The sequence below is a fragment of the Sitodiplosis mosellana genome, unplaced genomic scaffold (assembly GCF_009176505.1).
Source record: "Sitodiplosis mosellana isolate CC-2019 unplaced genomic scaffold, AAFC_SMos_1.0 Smas_scaffold_5453, whole genome shotgun sequence".
Taxonomy (NCBI): domain Eukaryota; kingdom Metazoa; phylum Arthropoda; class Insecta; order Diptera; family Cecidomyiidae; genus Sitodiplosis; species Sitodiplosis mosellana.
In genome coordinates, this window is record NW_022600695.1 from 79,873 (window position 1) to 105,066 (window position 25,194).

Sequence of the window (25,194 nt, forward strand, 5' to 3'; positions counted from 1 at the left end):
ATTTGAATGGGCAAGCGGAATAATGAAACGTAATTCTGTTTTCAAATGAAGTGCCTCTGAGAAAATTTTTCAGTAAAAAAGCCCCACAAAAATATTGTCTGATAAAAATTTGTATGAAAATCTTATTCAGACAATATTTTTGTGGGGCTTTTTTACTGAAAATTTTTCTCAGAGGCACTTCATTTAAAAACAGAATTACGTTTCATTATTCCGCTTGCCCATTCATTTGATGTTTTACACTATATGTTTTTTAGTTTGCCTCCTTTGAATTCTGAGAGCAGATTTTGATTATCTCGATTACGAGTTGTGAGCATCAATGATGCCTTGAAAGTAGCGACACACAACAGCGGTTTTTTCATAACAGTCAATCGAATATCACAAACTGTCAAAATTTCAATATTCTACGTTGTTTAAATGTCAAAACGAGAACCGCTGTAAGAAGGCGATACGAATTTACATTGTTAATGTTTTTAATGGAAAAACACTGACTTTCGATAATTTTTCGAGTTACCGTTTTAACGACGACGACGACGACAACGACATGTAGTCGGTGATACTGTAGCCTTTGGCCGCTTTACGATATGTCTTTCGGGCGAACTGTGTGAATTTTCTCAAAACACTCTCGATTTTGTCTATATGTACGGCATAAGTTGGTAGCCATACAACGTTTCAGTACTCGAGATGAGACTGAACCAATGCCTAATACAATGTTATGAGCGTTTGAACATCGGTGATGTCGTAGCAAAATCTCTTGATGACTCCAAGGGCTGCGGTCGCCTTTTATGTTATCGCGTCAATGTGCTTGACAAAGCTCAGATTCTGGTCAATGATGACGCCGAGATCTTTGTGGTCCGATACGCGCTTGAAAATAAAATCACCATATTTGTAATTTGTATCGATAATGTCCTTTTTCTTCGAGATGATTGTTCAGGACGGCACATTTGTCGAGATTTAGGTACAAATTGTTAACATCACACCAAGCTTCTAGCTTATCGATGGCCCGTTGTAGCACTTCAGCATCCGAACTCGAGTGGATGATTTTGACAATTTTCACATCATCGGCGAACAAGGAAATGAACACGTCGTCCATTTCGTCCAATATGTCGTTGATGAATAAAAGAAATAGTGTGAGTCCGAGATGACTTCCCTGTGGTACACGGGATGAAACGGTGAATTCGGAATGTTTAACGAATTGTATTCTGTTTGACAGGTATGATTCGATCCAAGCAAGAAGATTGTCTGGCAGGTTGAACGATTTGAGTTTCAGAATCAATCTCTTGTGGTTAACTCTGTCAAACGCTTTGCTGAAGTCCGTGTATAGTACGTCCACTTGCACACCAGAATTTATGCCTCTCTGGGCATAGTAGATAAATTCGGTGAGATTAGATGCAGTAGATCTGGACTTCATAAAGCCGTGTTGCTTTTTGGTGATTTTGTCCTGGACCAGTGACAGGAATTTGACATTCATCAAATGCTCAAAGAACTTCACCACAGTTTGACCGTAGCAATGCAACAGTACCAAACTTTGGAAGGGAAGCTCCTATTCCCTCGGAATTTTGTTTCGGGAGAAATTTTGTCGAGTAGTTTAATTAGCCAGATGCAAAGTGGCTTTTGTATTCTGGGTGTTAAAAATGAAAAAAAAGTAGAAAAATCTGCAACTTGACACCAGTAAAAGTAATTTTAGTCATTTTGAATTTCGATTTTTTAGTCAGGCTCATGGAATGGATCCAGAAATAAACTAGATCGTACGGTTATTGAAGACATAGACATAATAATTCAGTTCTGCTCCTCCACGCATTGGGCCGAACGAAAAGACGGTTTGACTAGTTTGACACAGTATCTGTCTGAGGGGAAATATTTAACACAAGAGCAACTGAAGGTAATTTAAGATATCCTGTTTCCAGAAAATTAAATTCAACTTTCAATCTGTACATTGGACACATTATTTGTATATACTTTTGTGTGAAAAGACCTAGATTGCTATCTCCACTTCACTGAAAAAAATTCAACAAATTGCGTCTTTTATTTCCCGACTTTCATGGATTTCATCACATTTTGAAATAATTTTCATACTTGTTCGATTAATATTTGCTGGAATAATCGTATTTCGAAAATGAAAACTGGCATTTCCATTTAAAAAATTTCCGTTGTGGATACTTAGTGTCCAGATGTAAGAGTAATGTCGATCCAGAGTATGTACGGGTTGAAAGTTAATAAATTGTACTTTTTCACATTCTGTAATACAAATTCAACTCATTCTTATAATTTATCACAGAATATTCTGGACCTGTTTAGAAAAATGTTTATGGACAGTCATACGAAAGTGTACGCTTTATTTTTGGATACTGTTAATGAGCTAATTATACTGCATTCAAATGATTTACATGACTGGCTTTTCATTCTACTGACGAGACTTTTTAATAAATTGGGGGCAGAGTTGTTGGGATCAATGCATAGCAAAATATGGAAAACTTTAACTTTGGTTCACGAATATTTTCCACCAGAACTTCAATTGAAAGCCGTTTTCCGGTAAATATTTGCAAATTGAAGAATTTTTTTTCGCCCCTTTAGTAATTTTTTTACTCTTTCACAGAATTTTGGTCGATGCCGCCCAAACACCAAGTATAAAAACTAAAATTGCGGAACTAAAATTTGTCACAAATTTAGTTACGACCTATTGCCGAAGCGATGATTTTCCGAAGCAACTTGCTACAAACAAGGCAATACAGAAGATCATACAATTGGCAAACGATCAAAAGAGCGTAGAACTCAGAGGTCAAGCTCGTTCCTGTCTGATTGCATTGTATAACTGCAATACCCCCGAAGTAAGCTCCATTTATTTATTTATGTATTTATGTATTTACACTACCAAGGCCATTATAATCTAACTAAATATATTGGCAAAATGTATTAGTTCTTGCAGGGAAAATGAATCCAACAGGGTGAATATATGTGTGGTTAATGAAAATTCATAGGATGACGAGAATTTACGTTATTTTTATGTTATGGTTGGAAGACATGATACTTTTTGTTTCGTTATTTTAATAATGTTTCATTTACCATAACATTTATAAGGTTGATGAAAATTTTAATAAACAAATTTCAAGGATATTAACATATAGTTGTGTTGTATTGTCAAAAAAATGTCATATTAAAGGCGCTATTGGTGCCTCAATATATTGAGATCGAAAAAAAATATTATCGCTACACACAGAAAAGAATCCCCGGAAATTTTAGGTTTTCTCCGTAAAATTTGACATTTATATATAAATTTCTATATACATTTTACCGGCAACACTTCAATTTTCCGGGCGATGACATAATTTCGAACATTTTATCAAATACTATATATATTTTACCGCTTGAAATGACAGATGGCGCTAATTTCTGTTGAAATATTTGAAATTATGTCATCGCCCGGAAAATTCAAGTGTTGCCGGTAAAATGTATATAGAAATTTATATATAAATGTCAAATTTTACGGCTAACACCTAAAATTTCCGGGGATTCTTTTCTGTGTGTACTAAAACCTCTGGAAAATCCGTTGTTAATAAATAGCAAAACTCTTACGCAAAATAACACATTTTTGATAAGTTAATTACAATATTTCTGAATCCATAGATGGCTGCTATTCTGAGCGAGTTACCAAAAACTTACAGTGATTCCGCGAAATCAATCATTCAACAGCATTTGCGACGAAATACCTCTGGCACAAATAGTCCATCATCACCACTTTCCTGTTCAAGTCCCAAGTTACTTCTGAGTCCACAACTTGGTCCAATTAGTTTGAATCATTATGCTAGTAAGTTGATTTAATTTATCCAACTTCCGTGCTACACACCATATGCTTCTGGTCCATATAGATCTGAGCGACTTTTCACATAGTTCTGAGGGAATTTTCCTTAAATTATTCTAAAACAGAGACAATAATAAATGTACACAATTTAAGCATTGTAATTAAAACTCTAGGTGTTACGAAATATTTGTTTTTAGGTCCGCGGTCGCGACAATCATCGGTTGAGACCAATGACGGTACGCTCCAAATGAATACCGAAGAAGTATATCGTAATTTGCGTAAAACAACGGCTGAAATACAGAACTATAGTTTTGAAACCAAGCTAGGCCGAGACACCAACAGCAAAGATTTTGGAATAAGCCAAATGGATGAGCAACAGTTGGGAGCAGTAACGTCAAATGAATTTATCAGGCAACAGCAACACTATAACGTGAATCAATCGCAACAATACGGAATGAATGGTCACAATGGAAAATATTCTTCTTGCGGCGACAAAGAAGACTCTTGTAATGGTTCGAAAACACAATCAGCTGCAACCACTGAGTCCAATACACCCGAAAATACAGTTAGAATTGATGGGGAAATTTTAACGCGTAGTACGTTTACTGCAAAGCACTCAAATAATGTAACATTTTTGCCTACCGGTGAACTAATAACAGAATGTGAGTTTCATTTTATACTCCGTATCTTTAACCCACTAATGCATATAACCGCCTTTTGGGCTCGAAGCGCCAACTAAAGTGAGAAAATTACATAAGGCATACATTAAGAATACTATTCTCATAAGCTCTTCCCAATTCAAATCAGACGACTGGCATATTGAAGTTCGTGTGTTTTTGGTTGATGCTTCCACGTATGATTCTAAAAAAAACAATTGGAATAGGCTCAGAATATTACAAAATGAGTGTGTCAACAAATGAGCCATATGAACGATTGAACATATAAGATAAAGGTGTCAAACGAAAAAAATCGTCCGTCCGTCCTTTTTTTGATTTGGGACAAAAGGACATCTTGTCCTAATGTCTCATTTCAAAATAAGACAAAGGGACAAACTTTTTTCGTTTCCATTAGTTAAATGAAGTTATATAGGTTATTTCAAAAATTGTCCCTTTGATCACGAAATGTCCGTCCTCTATCCGTCCGTTTGACACCTTTAATACAAGATGAAAGATAAAAGTGTGATGGTCTTTACGTAACAAAATGTTTGGAAATGTCAAATTCCAGCAAATGTTGAGTTTTTCGCAACAAACAAATTAGACACCAGTTTGCGTACATTGTCTAATTTTCAAATTTGAAAAATACTTGAGTCAATATGGAAAAAAACATTTGTTGCAAAAAACTCAACATGTGTTGGAATTTGACACTTTCAAACATTTCGCAACCTAAAAATCAACTCAGTTTTCTCTGTGTACAAAATTTGCTTTTTTATGTTCGCGATTTGTGCGCAACTGATAAGAGATAAGAGATAACTGTCTTGAGTAATGTTATTGAGGACCTCGAGTACTACAACTTTGCAGAAGACACCATGTTGTTATCGTTTATAGGTTCCGTTCAAACATTCTTTTACGTCTCACGAATAGAGTTTAGATCATCATAAAAACTTATGAAACGCGTAGAAAACACATTTTTGTGACACTTTTCTGTTCGTGTGCCATCGTTGTCTTTATCGTCGTTGATTAACGTTAACACAATAATGGGGTACTTGCCCTAAGAAAAACCTCCAAAAATTGACAATTTTGTATGGGGGATACCCAAAAATCGATTCCGATTGGCTTCAAACTTTCTTAGGTTTCATGTTTTGGAGATAAAATAAGATCCTGAAAGTTTTATGTTGATCGCATTTGCAGAAGTTTAGTTTTTGGTCCTCAGTTTTTGTCAAAAATTCCTTGAAAATAATTGAGGACCGAAAACCAAACTTGTGCAAATGTGATCAAAATGAAACTTTCAAAATCTTATTTTCCTTAAAAAAAATGAAACGTCAGAAAGTTTGAATCCAATCGGAATCGATTTATGGGTACCTCTCAAACAAAATTGTCGCAATTTCAACTAAAATAACCAATTTTTCACTGGAAAATTGCCTTTGTTTCAAGAAAATTGAAAAAAAGACACAACAAGTACGAACAACGGTACGGAATAGTTCGGGATTACGAATGTAACTCTTTTTTTATTTTTTCATGATTTTACTAAATATAATTAACAGAGAGATCGTTAACAAGCTAAGATAAAAAATAAACAGAACAAATTTTGTTTTTCAGGGGGAGCTAAAGAATCCGAAGTTATGAAAGAAGCATTAGCCTTGAGCACAAGTTTGCCACATGAACAAATTGTTCAAACCTTGGCCGATTTGTCAACGTGTATCAAACTGGGCAATTGTGAGTTGCCAGTCAAACATTTCAAGTAAGTGCGAAAAACAATAAACAATGAAAAAAGCTATTCTGGATATGTATATTTTAATTTATCTGTCAATGATTTGGGAAAATTAGCCTACTTTTTGATTTTTTATATCTATTGGTCTCGAGTTAAACTGTAAACTCATAACTACCAATAGGGACTTGTTAGATTAGACGTAAAACTTTTCGTCAATGTGTCACCTCTTGATAAATTGAATGATGACTTTTGCAGTCATTAAGGCCGTCACTAAAATGTTGACGCTTTAGCGGGCCTATCTTCTAAAAAAAGGTGGTTAGGATTTTTGAAAAGTTTACATTCGGCTACCTACTCATTTATTCTATTTATTTATTTATTTATTCATGTTATGATTTGATACAGACCCCTAATTATAGTGAATTAAAATTTCAAAATTTCTATTCCATTATAGGGCCATAATGAAACTGTTATTGGCACTTCTTGATTCTCAACAAACGGACATCGTGTTGGCTGTAATACATACACTGTCGAAAATACTTCGAAGTGATCGAATGAAAAGTAGTTGGTGCAATTTCTTAGAGCTAATCTTGCTCAAAATTATTGATTGCTATAAAACACACAAAGATGTGAGAGTTGCTTTGAGATTTCCACCATATACTAATGATTTACAATGACAGCCATAATATTACTTTGAATGGTTTTTAGGTTGCTGCAAAAATTGATGAGATTTTAAAACCCATTGCCAGTGTACTACCAGTCGATGGCACCATTAATATACTGAACCCCGTGATAGCAACTGGAGAATTTCCCACCAATCTGTGTGCAATTAAATTGCTCACTGAATTGGTGACTAATCAAAGTGAACAAATTACTGACGTACATATAGACAACGTTATGCCAAATATTGCAAAGGTAAATGTACCTGCTGAAAAAGCAAGATCTTGGCGATGAAATGAATAACTAAATATAATCATTTTTTGATATAGTTATACGTTCTTTGATTGTATCATTAACAAATTACTATTTATTTTACAAATCTAGCGTACAGATGACACACAATCAATGGTCCGAAAGGCAGCCGTATTCTGCATTGTACGATTTTACGTTGTATTGGGAGAAGACAGAATTAAACCCAAATTTTCACTACTAAATTCAAGTAAAATAAGGTAATCCTCATATAGGATAATTTACATTATGAACTTGAACTAATATTAAATCCAATTTTTACAGATTGCTCAATGTTTATATTGAGAAAGCTTCAAATCAAAAATCGTGATCCTGAATATCAAATTTCTGTCAGCATGGATAGCGAGAGGATGATACCTTCACATGATCAGCGTTTTATAGATAGTTAAAACAACAAATTTCATACATTATGTACATGCGTAAATGTTGATGATATTAGGGAAATGCATATTAAAATACGCACATGATTTGATTTTCACCTTTTGTGATAGATAAAAGCCAAGAAAATTTACGTCGTTTTGCAGATCAAACTTGTTTATCGAGTTTGGAAACCTTTTCAAAAATCATTAACAATCTTTCAACTTTGCAGACGTGGGCACTACGGATTTAGTTTTTCAAATACGAATGGAACATAATAGAAAGATATAAGTCAATGTTATATTCCTTTGATATCAAGTTATTCAATGATGGACCTATTGGTGTCATAAACATATCATTGGATTTTTACTAAATAACACACAACTTTTGGAAAACACGGAATTCTTCTCCCAAATGAATAAATTTCGAATATTATATATCCAGTGGCATGTTTTGGCCCACGTCTGATGATTTCACACAAATGTAAAAAAAATTAAAAAATGATCAATTTGACGTTACTTTGAGTATTTTAATTTCATATTACCTCCCATGGTGTAATCAATGCATATTTTATGAAACAATGGATCACTAATCTTTCATTCCTTAATGCTTATTTATTCAAGTTTAAATATTTGTATTATGTTGCGAGATCTTACTTTGTGTCGAAACAAAATAAAAAAACCTAATCAAAATTGGTAGTAAAGTGGCGATTCATTTGTGATATTTTTTTTGATGAATTAGAAATTCCTAAAATGACATAATTTCGCAGATATGATTCTGAGCAGATTCCGTAAGTATTCATTCATAAAGCAGTCAACGAACACGGACAAAAAAGAGAAAAGTCAAGTCAACATAACAGTGTCGACTTCCAATGACTGCAAAAGTCATCGTTCAATTTATCAAGGAGGTGATAAATTGAGGAGAAGTTTTATTTCAGTGGCATCCAGGGGGGTTGGGGGTTCAAACCCCCCGAAATGAAATGGTGTTGATTTTTTTTCAAATGATTAATACAAAATAGGATTTCGTCTGAATAAGATATGACTCGATTACGAGAGTGAGTGTTCATCAATTCATTTATTTTCCATTTCTTCTGTTGTGAAGCATGTTCGAATGATTTGAATAAACCTGCAAATGCAGCCAAAATCAATGTGATTTTCGATGGTCATCAATATTACATTACTTTCATTGAATTCAAACTTATCTGTGTTTTAATGGCATTCGGCATAACAACACATCTACAAATGAACTGCTGAGAATAAAAGGCTGACGATTGTAGGTTTTTCTCAAAAGCGGGATAAAAATCAGTCGCACGCAAAAGAGACATTTCAAAAGGTTGCACGCAAGAGAGAAGTATATTGTTGTTGTAATCACGGCTTGAAAATTCGAAATGCGACAAAATAAAATGTTCCGTTTGCGTGTACCCTTTTGAAATGTCTCTTTTGCGTGCAACTGATTGTTATCCCGCTTTTGCGAAAAACCTGCTAGCGTCAGTCTTTTATTCTCACGCGTTCATATGTTGAAAACTTTGGCCACGATACCCATTACCATTGCCACACCAGAGCGATCTTTCTCTACGCTTAAGCGTATTAAATCATATCTGCGGGATTCAATGGGCGAGAGTCGTCTTAATGATTTAGCCTCATTAAGTATACACAAAGACATAAAAATCGATACACAAGAAGTCATCCGAAGATTTGCGGAAAGAAATAAGAGAAGAATCGATTTGTATAACCACATATATATTTTAAAATAAAATTTTGATTCCGATACTTCATTTTTCTACTGTATATGCGTTTTTTTCTGAAAATTTCCTTTAAAAAAACTAAAATTCAAACAAAGTTTCGAAAAATCCATGAAAATCGATTTTTTGCATATTCGAAGGTTTCACGCCAACAGTCAATTCCAAATGGAGTTTTCAACATTTTGATAATCTGGTGGCTGATATTAAAAGGTCTAGATGCTCACTAATTTCTGATCGCTTCCCAGAGTTCCTGCTATAACCAGTGACGGGCAGGAATTCGACAAAAATTGGAAAAAAAATGTATGAAAATCGATATCACAGTGCAACAAAGTTTAAGTAGGTCCATGTCACCAGCACCTGTTAAACCATAATATGTTATAATTAGTGCTCGAAAAGTGCTGGCAGATACCACTTCCAGATTGCAAAAATCTTGTCTAGTGGCTGAGCAATATCCGTCAATATTTTTGAAAAAGTAGATTTTCGGTACATTCCCATGGCCGGAATTTTTTTCGTATCAATGTACCTCTATGACTCCTGTTCGGAAAGGGGAATCACTGTTTTTCAATTGAGTCATGAAGTGAGTAATCGAGATGATTCATTGACCAAAGTGACAGTCATGAAAAATCTACAAACAGTATTGGTGCGTAAAACAGAAAGTCATGACTCTCCAATACACTCACGCATTCAATTCGTCATATCAATTCTGTTTTTTTAATCAGAAACTGAGCTTTGTCAAGCACATCAACGCAATTACATTGAAAGAAACGGCTGCCCTTGGTTTCATCAGGAGATATTGCTATGACATAATCGACGTTCAAACGCTCAAAACATTGTACTACGCATTGGTTCAGTCTCACCTCGAGTACTGTAACGTTGTATGGCTACTGACTTATTCCATACATATCGACAAAATTGAGAGCGTTTTGAGAAAATTTACCCAGTTCGCCCGAAGAGAATACCGTACAGCGGCCAACGGCTATAGTATCTCCGACTACAACAAGCGCCTGGAGGCTCTAAGCATCAAATCGCTGGAACGTAGGAGAGTGTATGCTTCAATTGTATTCATGTACGACATCGTGAATGGGAACACAAATTGTCCCAATGTACGCAACGACATCGCAATTGGAGAGAGCGTACGTATCTTACGGCACATTGACTACCTCAAGATCAAAAGAAAGCTCATGGATAGGAAATTCAGAGCACAAGTGCCTCAAATGTGCAAGTTTGCAAACAAAGTCGCCGATCAATTCAAGAATTCAACCAGCCGTAAAAACTTCATCCCATCGGTACGCAGCGAACGAAACCAAAAATTTAATATAAAATATTGACAAATTGTTATCTTACATCCCTACAGAATGTATAGGAATAATGGTGTTTATCTGTGATTTTTATCCAAACATTTATAGAAACGCAATATAATTAGCAACATTGACTGTGATATGATATAGCCATCCTTTGAGTTGGTGATTAACTTTTGACCTGTTATTACTTTATAATGGAAACTACCTTTTGTGTCGATGTATTTGCAAAAATCAGAATAATTTTTTATGTCTTTCGGTCTCTACTAAATTGTAAATTCATATCTACCAACAGGGACTTGTTAGACTAGACGTAAAACTTTTCTTCAATATATCACTTCTTTGATAAATTGAATGATGACTTTTGCAGTCATTAAGGTCGACATTAATATGTTTAACGCTCCAGTTAGTTTATCTTTTCTTAAACGCGTTGTTATATTATCTTGAACCGTTGACAATTCGGCTTCCTACTCATTTCTATGTATTGGTTAGGTTTCTTTGTGTTACATTTTATAGACCAAACCATGATTCCAATCGAGAAAGACTACTTTAACTAAATATTGTATGAAAACACCCTGTATTGTACAAACACAAAAAAATCAGGTTTTTCACGACTCTTGGAGTTGTTTTCCTGCAAACCAAAATATTCAGCCAGTTTTTGGCGTTGTAAATGGATAAAAAAAATACAAAAAAAATATTCTGATTAATTAATCCCGACTATTTGTTGGAAATTACCATATTAATATGGATTTTCAGTTCAAACCTTACTGTTTTCGGAAAATGAAGAATTCAGTACATACGGTCTCATAGCTCAATACAACTATCCAAACTGTTCAGTTTTATGTCATACAGAAACGGGGTTAAAGTTTCGATTGGTTTCTATTTCATATATTGCAAGAGTATGCACAGAAAATCTGTGAATATTGGTTGGATTATTGATATTACATATCTTTCTTTCAGTTTTTCGAAATGCGACAACATCCAATTGAGAATGTGATAAATTGTGATAGAATGAGAACACAAGTTGCAAAATTGAGATTTTTTTCACAATTGTTCGACTTTTGAATAATTTTGTTCAATTGTTCTACATAGAAATGTATAGGTATGTATAAGCGTTTCTAATTAGATACTCCACACTTTTTGGAAATTTTGATAAAGTAAACGCATATTTTTTTTCAAAATAAATAGTCGAACTATAACCATAGTTGGCTTAGAAAATCTTGAAATATTCACGCTAATAGATTTTTTGTTCATTCATCTCAAAATATGGAAAATAAATGAAAACAACTCACCAGTAAAGGTCCCACGTTTACACTCTTATTTTTTCAAAATTCCGATTGGATTAGTTAGTTGGGGTCAAATGATGACGAATGACACCAATTATTTATCCCCGAAATTCTTTGGGGGTAGTTTTAGGGGGGTCGAAAGTTCGAAACTCCCAATTTTCTGGACGCCATAGCTTCTAAGCGGATGGGAATTTGTAAAAAGTGTCTTCGGCAATGTTGTAGATCTAGTCGAAATTTAGAACTTTGCCGAACAAATCATCCCCAAAAAACCACCCTTCAGGTCTAAAAGTAACCCCGAAAATCTGAATTTAACATCTGAGATAACATCTACAACTTTTTCGAAGACACTTTCCCAAAATTTCCAGCCGTTATGTGAACCCGTGAGCATAAAAAGAACGTATTGACTCTTCGCCGATGAATAAAAAAATATATTGACAAGTTTCCTGTGAAATAATGTGATCGTAGGTAGATGTGAAGGCCGATATTCAAAATAGAATATTATATCTCTTCCTTCTTTATTTTTTGCACTTTACGATATCTGCCCGCCGGTATCGGTGAAAAAATATGCTCCACTTTTCTTACAATTTGCATGTCAGATATTTTGTGTACAGCTAAATTATCACAAAATAAGTTCAAATCCAAAATATCAGCTCAACATATTCTGCGCAACACTTTTTATCCCATTCTGAAATATTGACATGAAATGACATAACCTCACTTTGTCGAATTGAGTGAGATTTCAAAGTGAAATAAAAAAAAATTGTGCGAAAGATTTTGAGCTGATTTTGAGCTGATTTTTTGAATTTGAATTAATTTCGTGGCAATTTAGCTGTACACAGAATATCTGACATGAAAATTGTAAGAAAAGTGAAGCATATTTTTTCATCGATATATATATATCGGGCAAATATCGTAAAGTGCCTTAATATCTACCTACGATCACATTATCTGACAGGAAACTTATCAATATAGTTTTTTCTGCGATGGCTCTCGGTCTAATCGTCTTCCCAACCATTTTGTGAGAAAATTTTCGAATTCCGCAACCTTCTTTTAAAAATCTCATAGATACTCCACTGCGTATTCAAGAAAAAAAATAGCTCATCACTGTGATATTAAAAATACATGTACGCATGACTCAAACGTATTTTACAGTTTATGGTAGAACCTTTCAAATTCTTCTATGTATTCGTTAGTAATTTTACTCACGAGGAAAAATTAAACTTTATAATATAAAAATTATATAGTTGAGATCTACAAGCTCTACCGATTCAGAATGTGTGTTTTGGTTCTGACTTTAAACATGGCGAAACAGCCTAGTAAACACCATTAATTAATTGAAAAAGAATTCTTACTCTTAAATTTAAAATCCCTCATTTTTCTTTTTTGGGTTATGAAAAACACCCTATTTTATATTTAAGACTTGAGCGCATAGCGCATAGTAGTAACGAAATCAAATATTCATATGTGCTCTTAAATGATCGTTGCGATTGCTTCAATATATTATTAAACATTTCTTATGTATACACTTATACACACTCATAAATGCTTACACTTACTCATAAACTTGCCAAGAAGAACAACATACTTACTCATAAATAAACGTATACACTTACTCATACATGCACATACGTATATGTGTACACATATACGAAGGTTTTTGTGAAACCGCGTCGGAAGATCTCATCGGAGAACGTATATAGTACGTTCAGTTTTGTTTAGGTGCTCAAAATGCAATCCCTTGTTTATATTTTGTGAATCTCAACTGTCGAGAAATTTTTTGTAAAACTTATATTTAAATCTAATCTTAATCATAATTTTGAGAAATCTTGGAAAAAAATAAGCAAAACTTCAACAAATAGCTTACGAAAATAGCTGAAGACACTTTAAATGAATAAAGTTATACAAATTTTGTTCAAGGCATCAGTGTACTTCATTCCAAAGAGAATCGTAGAAACAGGAGTTTCTTTATATGTTTGGTACTGTGGAAGTTTTATGAAGTTCTATGATATCGAACCAGAAGTGCACACAGAGAGCCCATTCGTCAGAACAGTTGTGACTACGGACTGAAATTTTCAGTGAAAGTAAAAAAAAAGATCTGTGGCGGAGATCCAGAAACTCATTATTGTATATTATTCGCTATTATGCTATTGCATAAATATACTATTAAGTTGTGCACAATCAGAGTTGTGAACTGATTCGCGCTTCAAACGGAAATTAGATAATATACAAAAAGTGAATTTGCACAAACAATGTAATGGTAACTAATTCCTCATTCAAATATTCTAAATGCAATATTGTTTGACTTTTGTTGTGGAAAAGTCATGTACGATTTCATTACAGATTCGAAAATGAATTGCGGATACGATTATAATACTCGGATCTTTTCCCCTGAACGTTCTCAATCCATGGTAAGTGAGAGTAAGGCCTAGGTATTTGTATGTATAGGAAAATGTGGATAGAGACACTGTCAATAAGAGACAATATTGATATTTACTTAGTTTTCGAAACTTTCAGACATTTAAACTATTTTAATGGATTTGTTCGTTTTTTAACGTATTTTTTTTTTCTAGACAATATTGTCACCCCATAAAGGGCAACCTAGAATGACTCATTTGGAATCTCTGGAAGCTAAGGTATGTATGTTTTAACTCTGTCACATTCAGCCACAAATCAGCTGGAAACAAAGATGGGATAGCACGAACTCAGAAAGTATGAAGGGTATCCATTGAATTGTAACATGAGTAAGATTTGATTGCAAGCTGTATGATTTTCATACAAATTGTTTTTTTTGCTCATTGATTACTAAATCTTGAAGACATCCAAGTTCTATCAATATTTTTGTTTTCAAAGTGCAACATCAATTTTGTTCGCTTTAAAATCACGTATTTTTCTACTTTTTCGAGTAAGTTTGCTTAAAATACATTTCATTATTTTTATTTCTGGATGCAAATTATTTTTTACGGCAAAAAATACAGCCTAGAGGGAATTTTTCGACCATTTTCTTGCAATTTCATAGGTCTTCCTTTTAGTGTTGGCCGTCGAACACTTGTGAACGCTTGCTCATTCGTTCGACAATTTTAAAAAAATATTTTGTGTTCGTTCGTTAAAAAAATAATAAAACTTTTAATTATAGTTCGCCGCACTATATTGAGTCATCTTGACATTTTTTGGAATAAAGTCTGAATAAAAACAGACACCTGAAGTAAGTTTTTCACATATACTTTTTCAGTGAAGATGTTTTGGAAACAATTAAATGAAAAATAAAAACTTTTTACTTAGAATAATATCTCATCTTATTAGGTAAAAAGTTTTTATTTTTCATTTAATTGTTTACAGAACATCTTCACTGAAAACGTATATGTGAAAAAACTTACTTCAGATGTCTGTTTTCAAAAATCTGTTTTCATTCATTATAGTGCGGCGAACTATAATTAATAGAATTATTATTTTTTAAATTAATACTTTCCTAATTTTTTTGGAGTGCACAAACCTGAAGAGTTTCATCGTTGAATGCAAATACGACAAAATGTATATTACCTGTATGCTTCGATTCATATTGTCTATACACAAGACGCAAATGCATCCATTATCAAACGAATGTACACGATTTTCCGTCTCTCTATTAACCGTCAATTCTGTTAGCCGTCATCGTTCGCGAGGCATTTTTTTTTTCATTTTCGATTCAAAGTGAATTGACTACGTTCATATTGAAGAGAAAAACGCTACCTATCTCTGTATTTCATTTCGTCTGTTCAATTTTTGGCTTTGTAAAGCAAAAAAGCACGTTTCTATACGATCTGCTGTGTTCCAAAAGTCACCTGCAATCGTACCAACCTAATTTCTCTCTGTGTAATATTCAGAAATATTCACAAAAGGTTAAATACAATTTCGTCTAAAGAAATGACAAAATCGTCCAAATTAAAAATTAAAATATTTTTTTCTAAAAATCGTCTAAATTTATTTCGAAAATATGACAAAATAATTTAAACTTCTGACAATTTTTTTGTGTTTGAATGAAGCCCCGAGGCTGTAGCTCCACGTTTTTATGTTGTTCTTCACATTTGTGATGTAAAGTTTTATGAGCAAATTAACCTTCAAACCGTAAAATGTATTTTCTAACGTTGTTCGTAAAATCGGTGCCCGAGTACCCATAATGCATTTTATATAGGAAATGTCATTTTTTTCTAAAAATTTCATTTTTTAATGTAAATATTTCAGTATTTATTGATCGGAAACGTATGAAAATTACTTGCAAATGTGATAAAAGTTGTAAAAAATCGAAATACGAAAGACAACAACAAGTTTTTTGGAATTTTTCAATAAAGTGAAGATTGCAATGTTGATCTCTTCATAAAAATGAAGGCAAAAGCGTATACATACAAATTCCACTATGGCCGATTTTGACGTCAAAAATTGATATTTTGAACGGCAGGTTGGATCAAAAAAATATGTATATCACTAGAAAGGTCTTGAAAAGTAGATGTCATTTTTGGTATAGAACTTCAAAATAGGCCGGCATTTGGCCAAAATTGATAAAATGGCCATATTTTGATAAAATGATGATCGATTTTGATGTTTTATAACTCGAATTACATGTACTGTTCAAGATCTTTCCAATGATGTATATTTCATAGTTCCCACATTAATTTTTATACGCAATTTGTCGAAAAATGCATATGGGCACTCAGGCACCCATTTTACGTATAGCGTATCACACATGTTCACGCGCATATGTGGTAAGCTAGTGCGCGTATGTGGGTATGTTAACGCAATTTTTGTAGCCAAATGTTCAACGAATCGAACCATAGTTATTTTATTAATTTACACTGTAAGTTTGCGGAGGGGAATGAGTAATCTAGATACAGTGCGAAATAGCGGTTTCAACTGTTTTTGGATGGTTTTACACTAATTTTAGGGTAAAATGTGTTATTGCTTATGCGAACGCACAAGTGGCTACTATTCATATACGTGTCAATACATAGACACGCACTGGTCACCAAGCCTGTGCAGTTGTATGTATTGTAAATTTTACACACAGCAACTCGTTCAATACATACAACTGCACAGACTTGGTGACCAGTGCGTGTATATGTATTGGCACGTATATGAATAGTAGCCACTTGAGCGTTCGCATAAGCAATAACACATTTTTACCTAAAATTAGTTTAAATTCATCCAAAAACAGTTGAAACCGCTATTTCGCACTGTATCTAGATTACTCATTCCCCTCCGAAATTTTGGTGTGTATGATAAGAAATAATTAAGATATAAGCATTCAAAGTTGGTTTTGGGCACACAGTGCCCAATTTACGGTTTGGAGGTTAAATGCGTTGCACATGCCTTGAAGTTGTGGCCATCGGAAGTTTGGCACTGCTGCTTCGATCATTGGCGGAAGGCCAACGACAATGTGTGTCACTTGATATCCAAAATCGAGTTGAAGCAATCCTTGATCAATTCGTATCCATTGCCTTAAAAAATGCGTGGTTATTTTCGTCGAATGCTCGGTTGTTCTCAAAAAGGAACAACAATGAAGCCAAAACGGAATTGATGATGGTGGCTGTGTGGCACCAAATGTTAACTTGTGCCACAAAATCCGGGCGATAATGACCCCGAAGAACCGAATTTAATGACAGTTTGACCGATCTCGGGTGCCCGTTCTAGGCCCGCTTTCTTTTCATGCTCACCAAATTTGATCTTATGAGAACGAAATAGTAAATTGATTAGAATTATTGCACTTTCTATCAAACACTGACTAAATTAACAATTTGTTTTTAAAGAAAGAATCAATGAACCATCAATATAACAATCAACTTGCCTCAACGAATTCTGACAACGAACTATCAATGCAATGCTGAATTTCGAATTTTGTGCTCTTGTCGTTGTGCTGTTAGTCAAAAGTCACAACCGAATCAAATGCAAAACTAATACAACAGCACAATCCAAAAAAAGTGTCGACCACCACTCAAAATCTCTTTTGAATTCGACTCAAAGTAGATATTTCGCATCGTTATGAAATTCAGAACACAAAACCCGCATTGTTATTTGCATTATTCACATTCTTTTCTTCGTGTATGTATATCTACTGTGCAGTCTATATAAAGTGAAGCGAGCACAATGTTAACCGTCCGTCATTTGTAAAATTTTGAATGATATGCATTTCGTTAAAATAATTCATTGGAAGTTGTCATTTTATTGAAAACCATGCACATATACGTTTAACAGGGGTGGTCGATTTTGAAACCCAGCGCTAACCAAAAATGGGGGTGCGCATTTGATAGCTCGTGTCGAGAGAAGAAAATTTTGTTCTAGCATTTTGCCACTTTTCCCATCTGGGAGTCAGCGAAATCGATTGGCGTGGAGCGCTCGAAAATGCCGAAAAATGACATATTTGGTACAATATTCGGATTTTTCACATCTGATGATGAATTTTGACACTCCCATCGGATTCCTCGTGAAAAACTATGACAAAAAAACCACTTTCAAACGAGTCTATTCCGCTTTTAGGGTCGATAGAGACTTAAAATCGCCAGAAATCGCCGTTTTGTCCAATTTTCCAAATATTTTGACCAGAGATTACTATGAGATATTTTTATTCATATGGGATACAAATATCGCATAAAAATATCAGATATTTCTCATGCGTTGCGTTGTTGTAACGCTTCTGCAGTACAAAATTCATATCCCTCTTTGGGATCCAAGTCGAATTTCATGCAAATTTGACTTGGATACCAAAAAGGAATATGAATTTTGTACTGCAGAAGCGTTACAACAACGCAACGCATGAAATATATCTGATATTTTTATGCGATATTTGTATCCCATATGAATAAAAATATCTCATAGTAATCTCTGATTTTGACCTAGTGCATGTTGGTAGGCACCATTTATCTGCATGAAAATGACCTCTAGTATAATTCCATGATGAAATGACCACTAAAATGGGCCAAACTTTACATTACGCGACGGTGAAATCTACTGAAAAAGGTTAAATTTTTGTTCCCTGTCTATTTTTTCAAGTGAATTGACAAAAATAAACCAGAATATACAAATAATATTATTTTCTTCATCCAACTATGGGAAAGTTTGGAATACAAAAAGTTTGGGTTTTTGAGATCACGTGCAAATAATGTTTGAAATACACTACCGTATATATGATAGTAGACCCTGCACATAAGCATCCCCATCTATTGTTGTAAAACCTCATCTCATATAGTTTTCTTCCGATTATCTCTTGTCAATCATTTAAAAAAGAAGCGATAAGATCTTTTATGTAACTTTTGCCAAAAATGATGTTGTAGTTGAAATACAGTTGCCGCCACAAACAACTGTCAGTTAACAACAATAACTTTGTGATGAATTCAAAAACATTGTTTGATTTCTTAAAAAGAATGGAAAGATTTGTTTTAATGTCGTATGAATTTCATAAAAGCACAAGAAATACTATATAAATTACAATTAAACCGAATTATTTGGTCGAGAAAGAGTTGAAAATAATTATTACAGTTATCTGTTATGCGATTTCAGATTATATACACTGCTTACGCTATTCCACACAAACACATTGATGAAATCTTGTGCATTGATCTCGAATAATTCCTTGTTATCATCAGCGCGAATTGAAATGAAAATATAAATGCGTTCGTTGTACATTTTTACTTTTCCGCAAACTTGTTTGTAAGGAAAAGTATTGGTTTTACTAGCCGAAATTTCATGACTCCTCCTCTTTCGGACCACTATAAAGCTGCCCAAAACTTCAAATAGCACAAATCCATACACTAGGCAATGTAAATGGGATCTAATCCCATCGATCAAGACTTATATACCACCAAAAATACGTTGTTTACTATGAAAAATGTGTAAAACAGCAATGTTTGTATGGCGTCGTCCGCGTTCTCGCCCGCGTTCTACGTAAACTTGTTCGCCCATTGTCTCAAAAAATTGACGAGATAATTGCAAACTGTAAAGGGACAAAAGTTTTGGCATGATGAGACAAAGCTTCGGATTGTTTTTGAGTCAATTCCATTATACCGATTTCGTGCAATGTGCCTCAGACTGAGGACCTGAAATCCCTAAGTAAATTGAGACTTTTGTATGGGAAGTACTCGAAAAAAGCATTTTTCAGGGTTTTGGTCAAAGGAAACTGGCATTATTTTGCAAAAATAAATCCATTTGTTTGTCCATAAATTGGGTCCGAAATCGATATTTTTTGAAATTTTCATCGAAAATGGCACTTTTATATGAAAAATCACTCAGAAAGCCATTTTTTAGGGTTTTGATCAAGGCAAACTGATATTTTTTCGCAAAGATGATGGGAGCCTAATTGAAAAAAAAACAATCCAATTGGACTGTGTATGTTGTATTGCCGGAACGGTGAATTTATTTGATTCACACAGAGTGTGTGACTTTTTTGTATTGCCTCCTTCTTGTTCCGAATGAAAATGCAAAAAAAAATTTATGATTCCATTTGATCGATATATTTCGGCTTATCAAAAGCCATCTTCAGGATCTAAAATGAAATAATTTTTCACAATTTATCAATAAATAACCTAGATTTCGTGTGTAAATAAATAAATTTACCAAGAGCCAATTGACTCTAACACTGTGAATCTAATTTTCAATAACAAACAATGCAGCGAAATGTCAAAGTTGGCACTTGCTCTGATTGGCGAAAATGCGCTCATTAAACGGAATCATATTGCACGAAAAAACCTAATCGATTCAAAAACCTATCAACATTAATTAATATGAATTGAATATTTCGGTGTCAAAAACTTATTTTGAATTCTTAATGAGATTAACATAAGCATTTGTGTAGTCTTTTTTATCGGTTTTATCATTGCATGCATTCATTTCAAACTTGATGATTTGGTTGACTTCATGAATTTGGAGTTTTGTTTTATTTCTCTCTCGCTTTAGAATCGTTCCTTCATCAAACTTGAACTGATGATCATTATTTTTCGCGTGTTTCGCCAGCGCTGATGAAAACTTCGTGACTGGCTTGTTGCAATTGTATTTGTGCTGTGATTTTCTCGTTCCGAATTTTTGGATAGTTTCTCCAATGTAAACAGCTGAGCAATCGTTGCACTCAATTTTATATACCAATCCAGATTTATCGTCTGTCTTGATGCGACTTTTTTGATTAGCAAACATGCACAAATTTTTCTTATACGGTCTCATTGCTAGTTTTAGATTTGGAGCAAACTGTTTGCAGCTATTTTCAATTGATTCACTCAGACCCAGAATTGTGAAAAATTATTTCATTTTAGATCCTGAAGATGGCTTTTGATAAGCCGAAATATATCGATCAAATGGAATCATAAAATTTTTTTTGCATTTTCATTCGGAACAAGAAGGAGGCAACGATGTACGATAGCCGACAGCTGACTGTCAAAAAAAGAATCGCATAACACCTTATTTTTATTTTCAACTACGTATTTCTCGGCCAAATGGTTCGGTTTGATTGTAATTAATATAAGATTTTTTGTGCTTGTATGAAACAATAAAAAAAAATCCTATCGCCTCTTTTTTTTCAAATCAAACACTGTTTATGAATTCACCACAAAGTTATTGGTGACAACTGACAATTGTTTGTGGCGCTAACTGTATTTCAACTGCAATGTCACTTTAGGCAAAAATCTAACCGCTTCTTTTTACTATTTTTTTTCTAGATGGCCAATATTGAAGTGTCATTGAGTAGCACAAACACACCACGGCGACGAAAAGGTACATCATTGGGAGGTGTTACTACTACGCCATCTCTTATTGTTGACACCACCAACATCAATTCGAATTCTAAACAAGAGCATCATTCAGCATTTCAAGAACGTGATTCAATTATCCAAAGCTTACGAGTGCAACTCGGCCTCGGAAAATTACCACGTCCAGGACTACCATTAGATGAAAGTGAAGTGTCAAAAGCCGAACAAGAATTGCAAAAACTAAGGAATAACGCCGATAAAAAACGAACTGTAATAAGAAATTTGAAAACAGTTTTGGAAGACCTAGACATTCAAGACAAGTAATTAAAATTTAATTTACATTGGAAAGATATGGATTGATCAATATTTATTTTAAAAGTACTTGACTAATGATTTTTACAGCAATATTGACGTTCGAATTCGGCAAGCAGAAATTGAATATGCTTTGGGACGCGAGGAGTTGCAATTATTATCTTTGGTGGAGGAAATTCGTGCACTTCAATTCCGCCTTGATAAAACTGTGAAATCTGACACAGAAAACCTTCAAACATCGCTATATTTTCAGCTTAAAAATGGATTGAACATGTAATTATCACTTTTCCGTACACATAGTATTAAGGAATAGTATAGGAATTGGCCCCAAAACATCGCAAAATTAGCTTAGATCATCATAAAAACGCGAAGAAAGTTTTTGAGACCCTTTTCCGTTCGTGTTCCGTTGTTGTCGTCATTATCGTTGTCGTCGTTGGTTTCTGTTCGTTCTTGTTTGTTAACACGATAACTCAAAAAAATAATTGAGATAATCAAAATCTGGAAATTCCAGAAGTTTTGTATCCGAAAAACTTAGTTTAAGTTTGAAGATGAGCCATTTTCGATTTGACCGTGTGATACTTGCTCCAAGAAAAACTTCCGAAAAATGACAATTTTGTATGGGGGTAACCTCGAAAATGCATTTTTCGGGATTTTCATTAAGAGAAACTGCAATAATAATAATAACAATAATAATAATATACAAGAGAATTATGATTGGCGTAACATGACACGTGACGTAGCTAAATTTGCAAGAAATTGTAAAGAATGCAAATTGGCTAAACCAGAACAAAAAACTAGACAGCCACTGATACTGACGAAAACACCATGCAAACCCTTCGATATCGTACAAACAGATACGATCGGACCAATGACAAAATCGAATCAGGGAAACATCTATGCGATTACTCTGATTGACGAAATGTCAAAATGGTTAACGATAATTCCAGTTCAGAATAAAACAGCTAAGGAAGTTGCAAAAGCAATCTTCGAAAAATTTGTCCTGATATACGGCCCAATGAAACAATTAAAGAGTGATTTGGGCACTGAATACAAAAATTCTCTCATTGAAGAACTATGCAAACTGTTAAACATCGAACAAAAGACATCTACAGCTTATCATCAAGAAACTGTAGGTCAAATTGAATGCAGTCACAGAGTTTTAAATGAGTATTTACGAGTATGATTTCTACATTTTTGTAAGAAAACTTCATTTCGACTTCATTTTTGATCTTCTATCTTGCTGAGAATAATTTTCACTAAAAAAAGGAGTAATCTAAAAAAATGGAGTCAATTCACAGAACCATTTCCCTGCCTTTACAACAAAATTGGTGAAAAAATGACCTGAATATTTTAAAATTAAACCTGAAAACTTTGTTCAATATGAATTTAAAGTTTTTTTTCGATACTTTCTTAACCCTTTGATGCACAATTTTTTGTTTTTGAATCATTTTGATATATGTTTTGTGCCATGATAAATAGAGAAAGACTTCATACTTAGATTTTTGAAAAATTGCGTATTTGTCGAGAAAATCGAAAAAGAGTCAAAAGTGTCAAATCACTACAAAAGCTTGAAAAAATTAAATTTCATAAAACTAATGATGCAGAAAGTTAAATTGATGTGTTTTGGTCCTACGAGACCTAATTTGACAATTGAAAAGAATGAACAAACCCACAAGATAAGAGGAGGAAAAATGTGGAATTCTGCTATAATTTCGCAATTTTTTTACAGCAGTACATGAACAGAAAAAACTTTCCATTCAGCCAGCCAATTGTAGCATGTAAAGTATCAAATGAAAGCTAATTCAATTCCCTACATTTGTTTCCAAACGAGAATGCAAATATATTCAGTGGTTTCATAGCTATAGCGTCTGGCGTATCTGGTTACTTTAGGAACCGATATGTGATAAAGGGTTAAGTTCATTGGAGTGCTAAAAACTGAAGAGTTGGATTCAAATATTTTGACAAAACGACATTAATATGTATATTTCGATTAATATTGTGTATATTACTTTTCCGTAGACACCGTGTCAAGGGAAAGTATAGGAATTGGTCCCGAAAACTTATTTCGCAAAATTGGTTTAGATCATCATAAAAACTCATGAAACGCGTAGAAAACACATTTCTGAGACACTTTTCAAAGACAATAATTAAAATAATCAAAATCTGGAAATGCCAAAAGTTTTGTATCCAAAAAACTTAGTTCAAGTTCGAAGATGAGCCATTTCCGATTTGATCCTGGGGTACTTGCCCTAAGAAAAACCTTGGAAAATTGATACTTTTGTATGGGAGGTACCCGTAAATCGACTACGATTGGCTTCAAACTTTCTAGGGTTTCATTTTGTGGGAGAAAAATAGGATTCTGAAAGTTTGAAGCTAAGAGTAGATTTCGGGGGTACCTCCCATACAAAATTTTGACTGAAATTACTGATTTTTCAACAATTTTGTATTGACGAAATTGAGGGCCAAAAACCAAACTTCTGCAAATGCGCTCAACATGAAACTTTCAGAATCTTATTTTTTCTCCAAAAAATGTAACCTCAGAAGTTTGAAGCCAATCGGAATCGATTTACGAGACCTCCAATACAAAATTGTCAAAGTTCTGAGTAAAGTGACCGATTTTTCAGGAATATTAAAAAAACCGAAAATACGGACAACGGCACGGAAAAGTTTGGGATTACGAATGTAATTCTTTTTATTTCAAAAGGAATGACACAAATAAACCAGAATTTACAAATAAAAATAATGTAATAAAAGTACTTTACCAAAGTCGATTCTCGTGCCGGAAGCGAACACAAAACTTATACAAGATGATTCACGTAACAAGATGATTTATAAAAAGGACTCTTCGGTTATTTCTGTGTCAATTTTTGATTGTTAGTCGCTTTTGTTTCCGTTCAATATGACAAAAAAATCAGAAATAAATGTAACAAAACCATACCCCAATTGCATTAACAAAAATCCTTACAAAGTCGAGAAAACAGTGAAAGGTTTTTGACATTACACTAGCGCCAACGAATAAATGCAATGACAGATACGACAGAATTTGCAATTACTTTTCACCATAAACTGTAAGGTGAAAAGAGCTATCAGTTAATCGGAATGAAGAATGGAGGCCTGCTTCAGTATTCTCATTAGAAACTCATGTCTACAAATAGGAAGAAAGATCAAGTATTGATCAAGTAATTGTTGCAATAGTAAATAAAACGAATTACATACGTAATCAAGGGGGAAGTACTAGATTTGTATAATTCAAATAATGCAATCTAGTACAAAAATAATCCCGAAAAATCCTTCGGAATTCTCAATAATGCCCAATAATGCTATTCATAATATCAATAAATAATAGCGAACTATGGTCAAGTAATTGATGCTT

General features: G+C 33.8%; 2 protein-coding genes and 1 long non-coding RNA gene across 53 annotated transcripts in view; 2 read left to right on the forward strand and 1 right to left on the reverse strand.

Moving 5' to 3' along the window:
• LOC129572743 (CLIP-associating protein) overlaps positions 1-8,178 on the forward strand; it is a 34,805-nt gene extending 26,627 nt beyond the window's left edge. For all 50 annotated transcript variants that reach the window (XM_055452792.1, XM_055452837.1, XM_055452808.1 and 47 more), the window contains 10 exons: positions 1,709-1,879; positions 2,276-2,529; positions 2,594-2,825; positions 3,622-3,802; positions 3,994-4,458; positions 6,052-6,193; positions 6,615-6,789; positions 6,869-7,075; positions 7,205-7,329; positions 7,394-8,178. In XM_055452792.1, coding sequence (XP_055308767.1) covers positions 1,709-1,879; positions 2,276-2,529; positions 2,594-2,825; positions 3,622-3,802; positions 3,994-4,458; positions 6,052-6,193; positions 6,615-6,789; positions 6,869-7,075; positions 7,205-7,329; positions 7,394-7,439 — 1,998 coding nt within the window. In that variant the 3' untranslated portion in view covers positions 7,440-8,178. The remainder of the gene's footprint in view (positions 1-1,708; positions 1,880-2,275; positions 2,530-2,593; positions 2,826-3,621; positions 3,803-3,993; positions 4,459-6,051; positions 6,194-6,614; positions 6,790-6,868; positions 7,076-7,204; positions 7,330-7,393) is intronic.
• Positions 8,179-13,036: 4,858 nt separating this feature from the next.
• On the forward strand, positions 13,037-24,459 carry LOC129572746 (uncharacterized). Of its 2 annotated transcripts, none has more exons than XM_055452842.1 (5): positions 13,037-14,068; positions 14,131-14,219; positions 14,382-14,444; positions 21,480-21,829; positions 21,912-24,459. In XM_055452842.1, exons 2-5 carry the CDS (start codon positions 14,133-14,135, stop codon positions 22,096-22,098), a joined length of 687 nt encoding a protein of 228 aa, XP_055308817.1. In that variant the 5' UTR covers positions 13,037-14,068; positions 14,131-14,132; the 3' UTR covers positions 22,099-24,459. The 2 variants fall into 2 exon arrangements, with proteins under 2 accessions (XP_055308817.1, XP_055308818.1); XM_055452843.1 differs by having other exon boundaries at positions 13,038-14,068; positions 14,152-14,219.
• On the reverse strand, positions 18,760-20,777 carry LOC129572747 (uncharacterized). The gene is made up of 3 exons (XR_008688492.1): positions 20,389-20,777; positions 19,840-20,317; positions 18,760-19,768 (listed from the first exon to the last, which is right to left on the reverse strand). It is a non-coding gene; the product is annotated as an uncharacterized LOC129572747 (long non-coding RNA).
• Positions 24,460-25,194: the final 735 nt, after the last annotated feature.

Coding starts and splice junctions, on each gene's coding strand:
- LOC129572746 (XM_055452842.1), top strand. CDS start 14,133: ATGTACGATTTCATTACAGATTCGAAAATGAATTGCGGATACGATTAT. Junction 14,445..21,479: donor TGGAATCTCTGGAAGCTAAG/GTATGTATGTTT, acceptor TTTTTTTTCTAG/ATGGCCAATATTGAAGTGTC. Junction 21,830..21,911: donor GACCTAGACATTCAAGACAA/GTAATTAAAATT, acceptor TGATTTTTACAG/CAATATTGACGTTCGAATTC.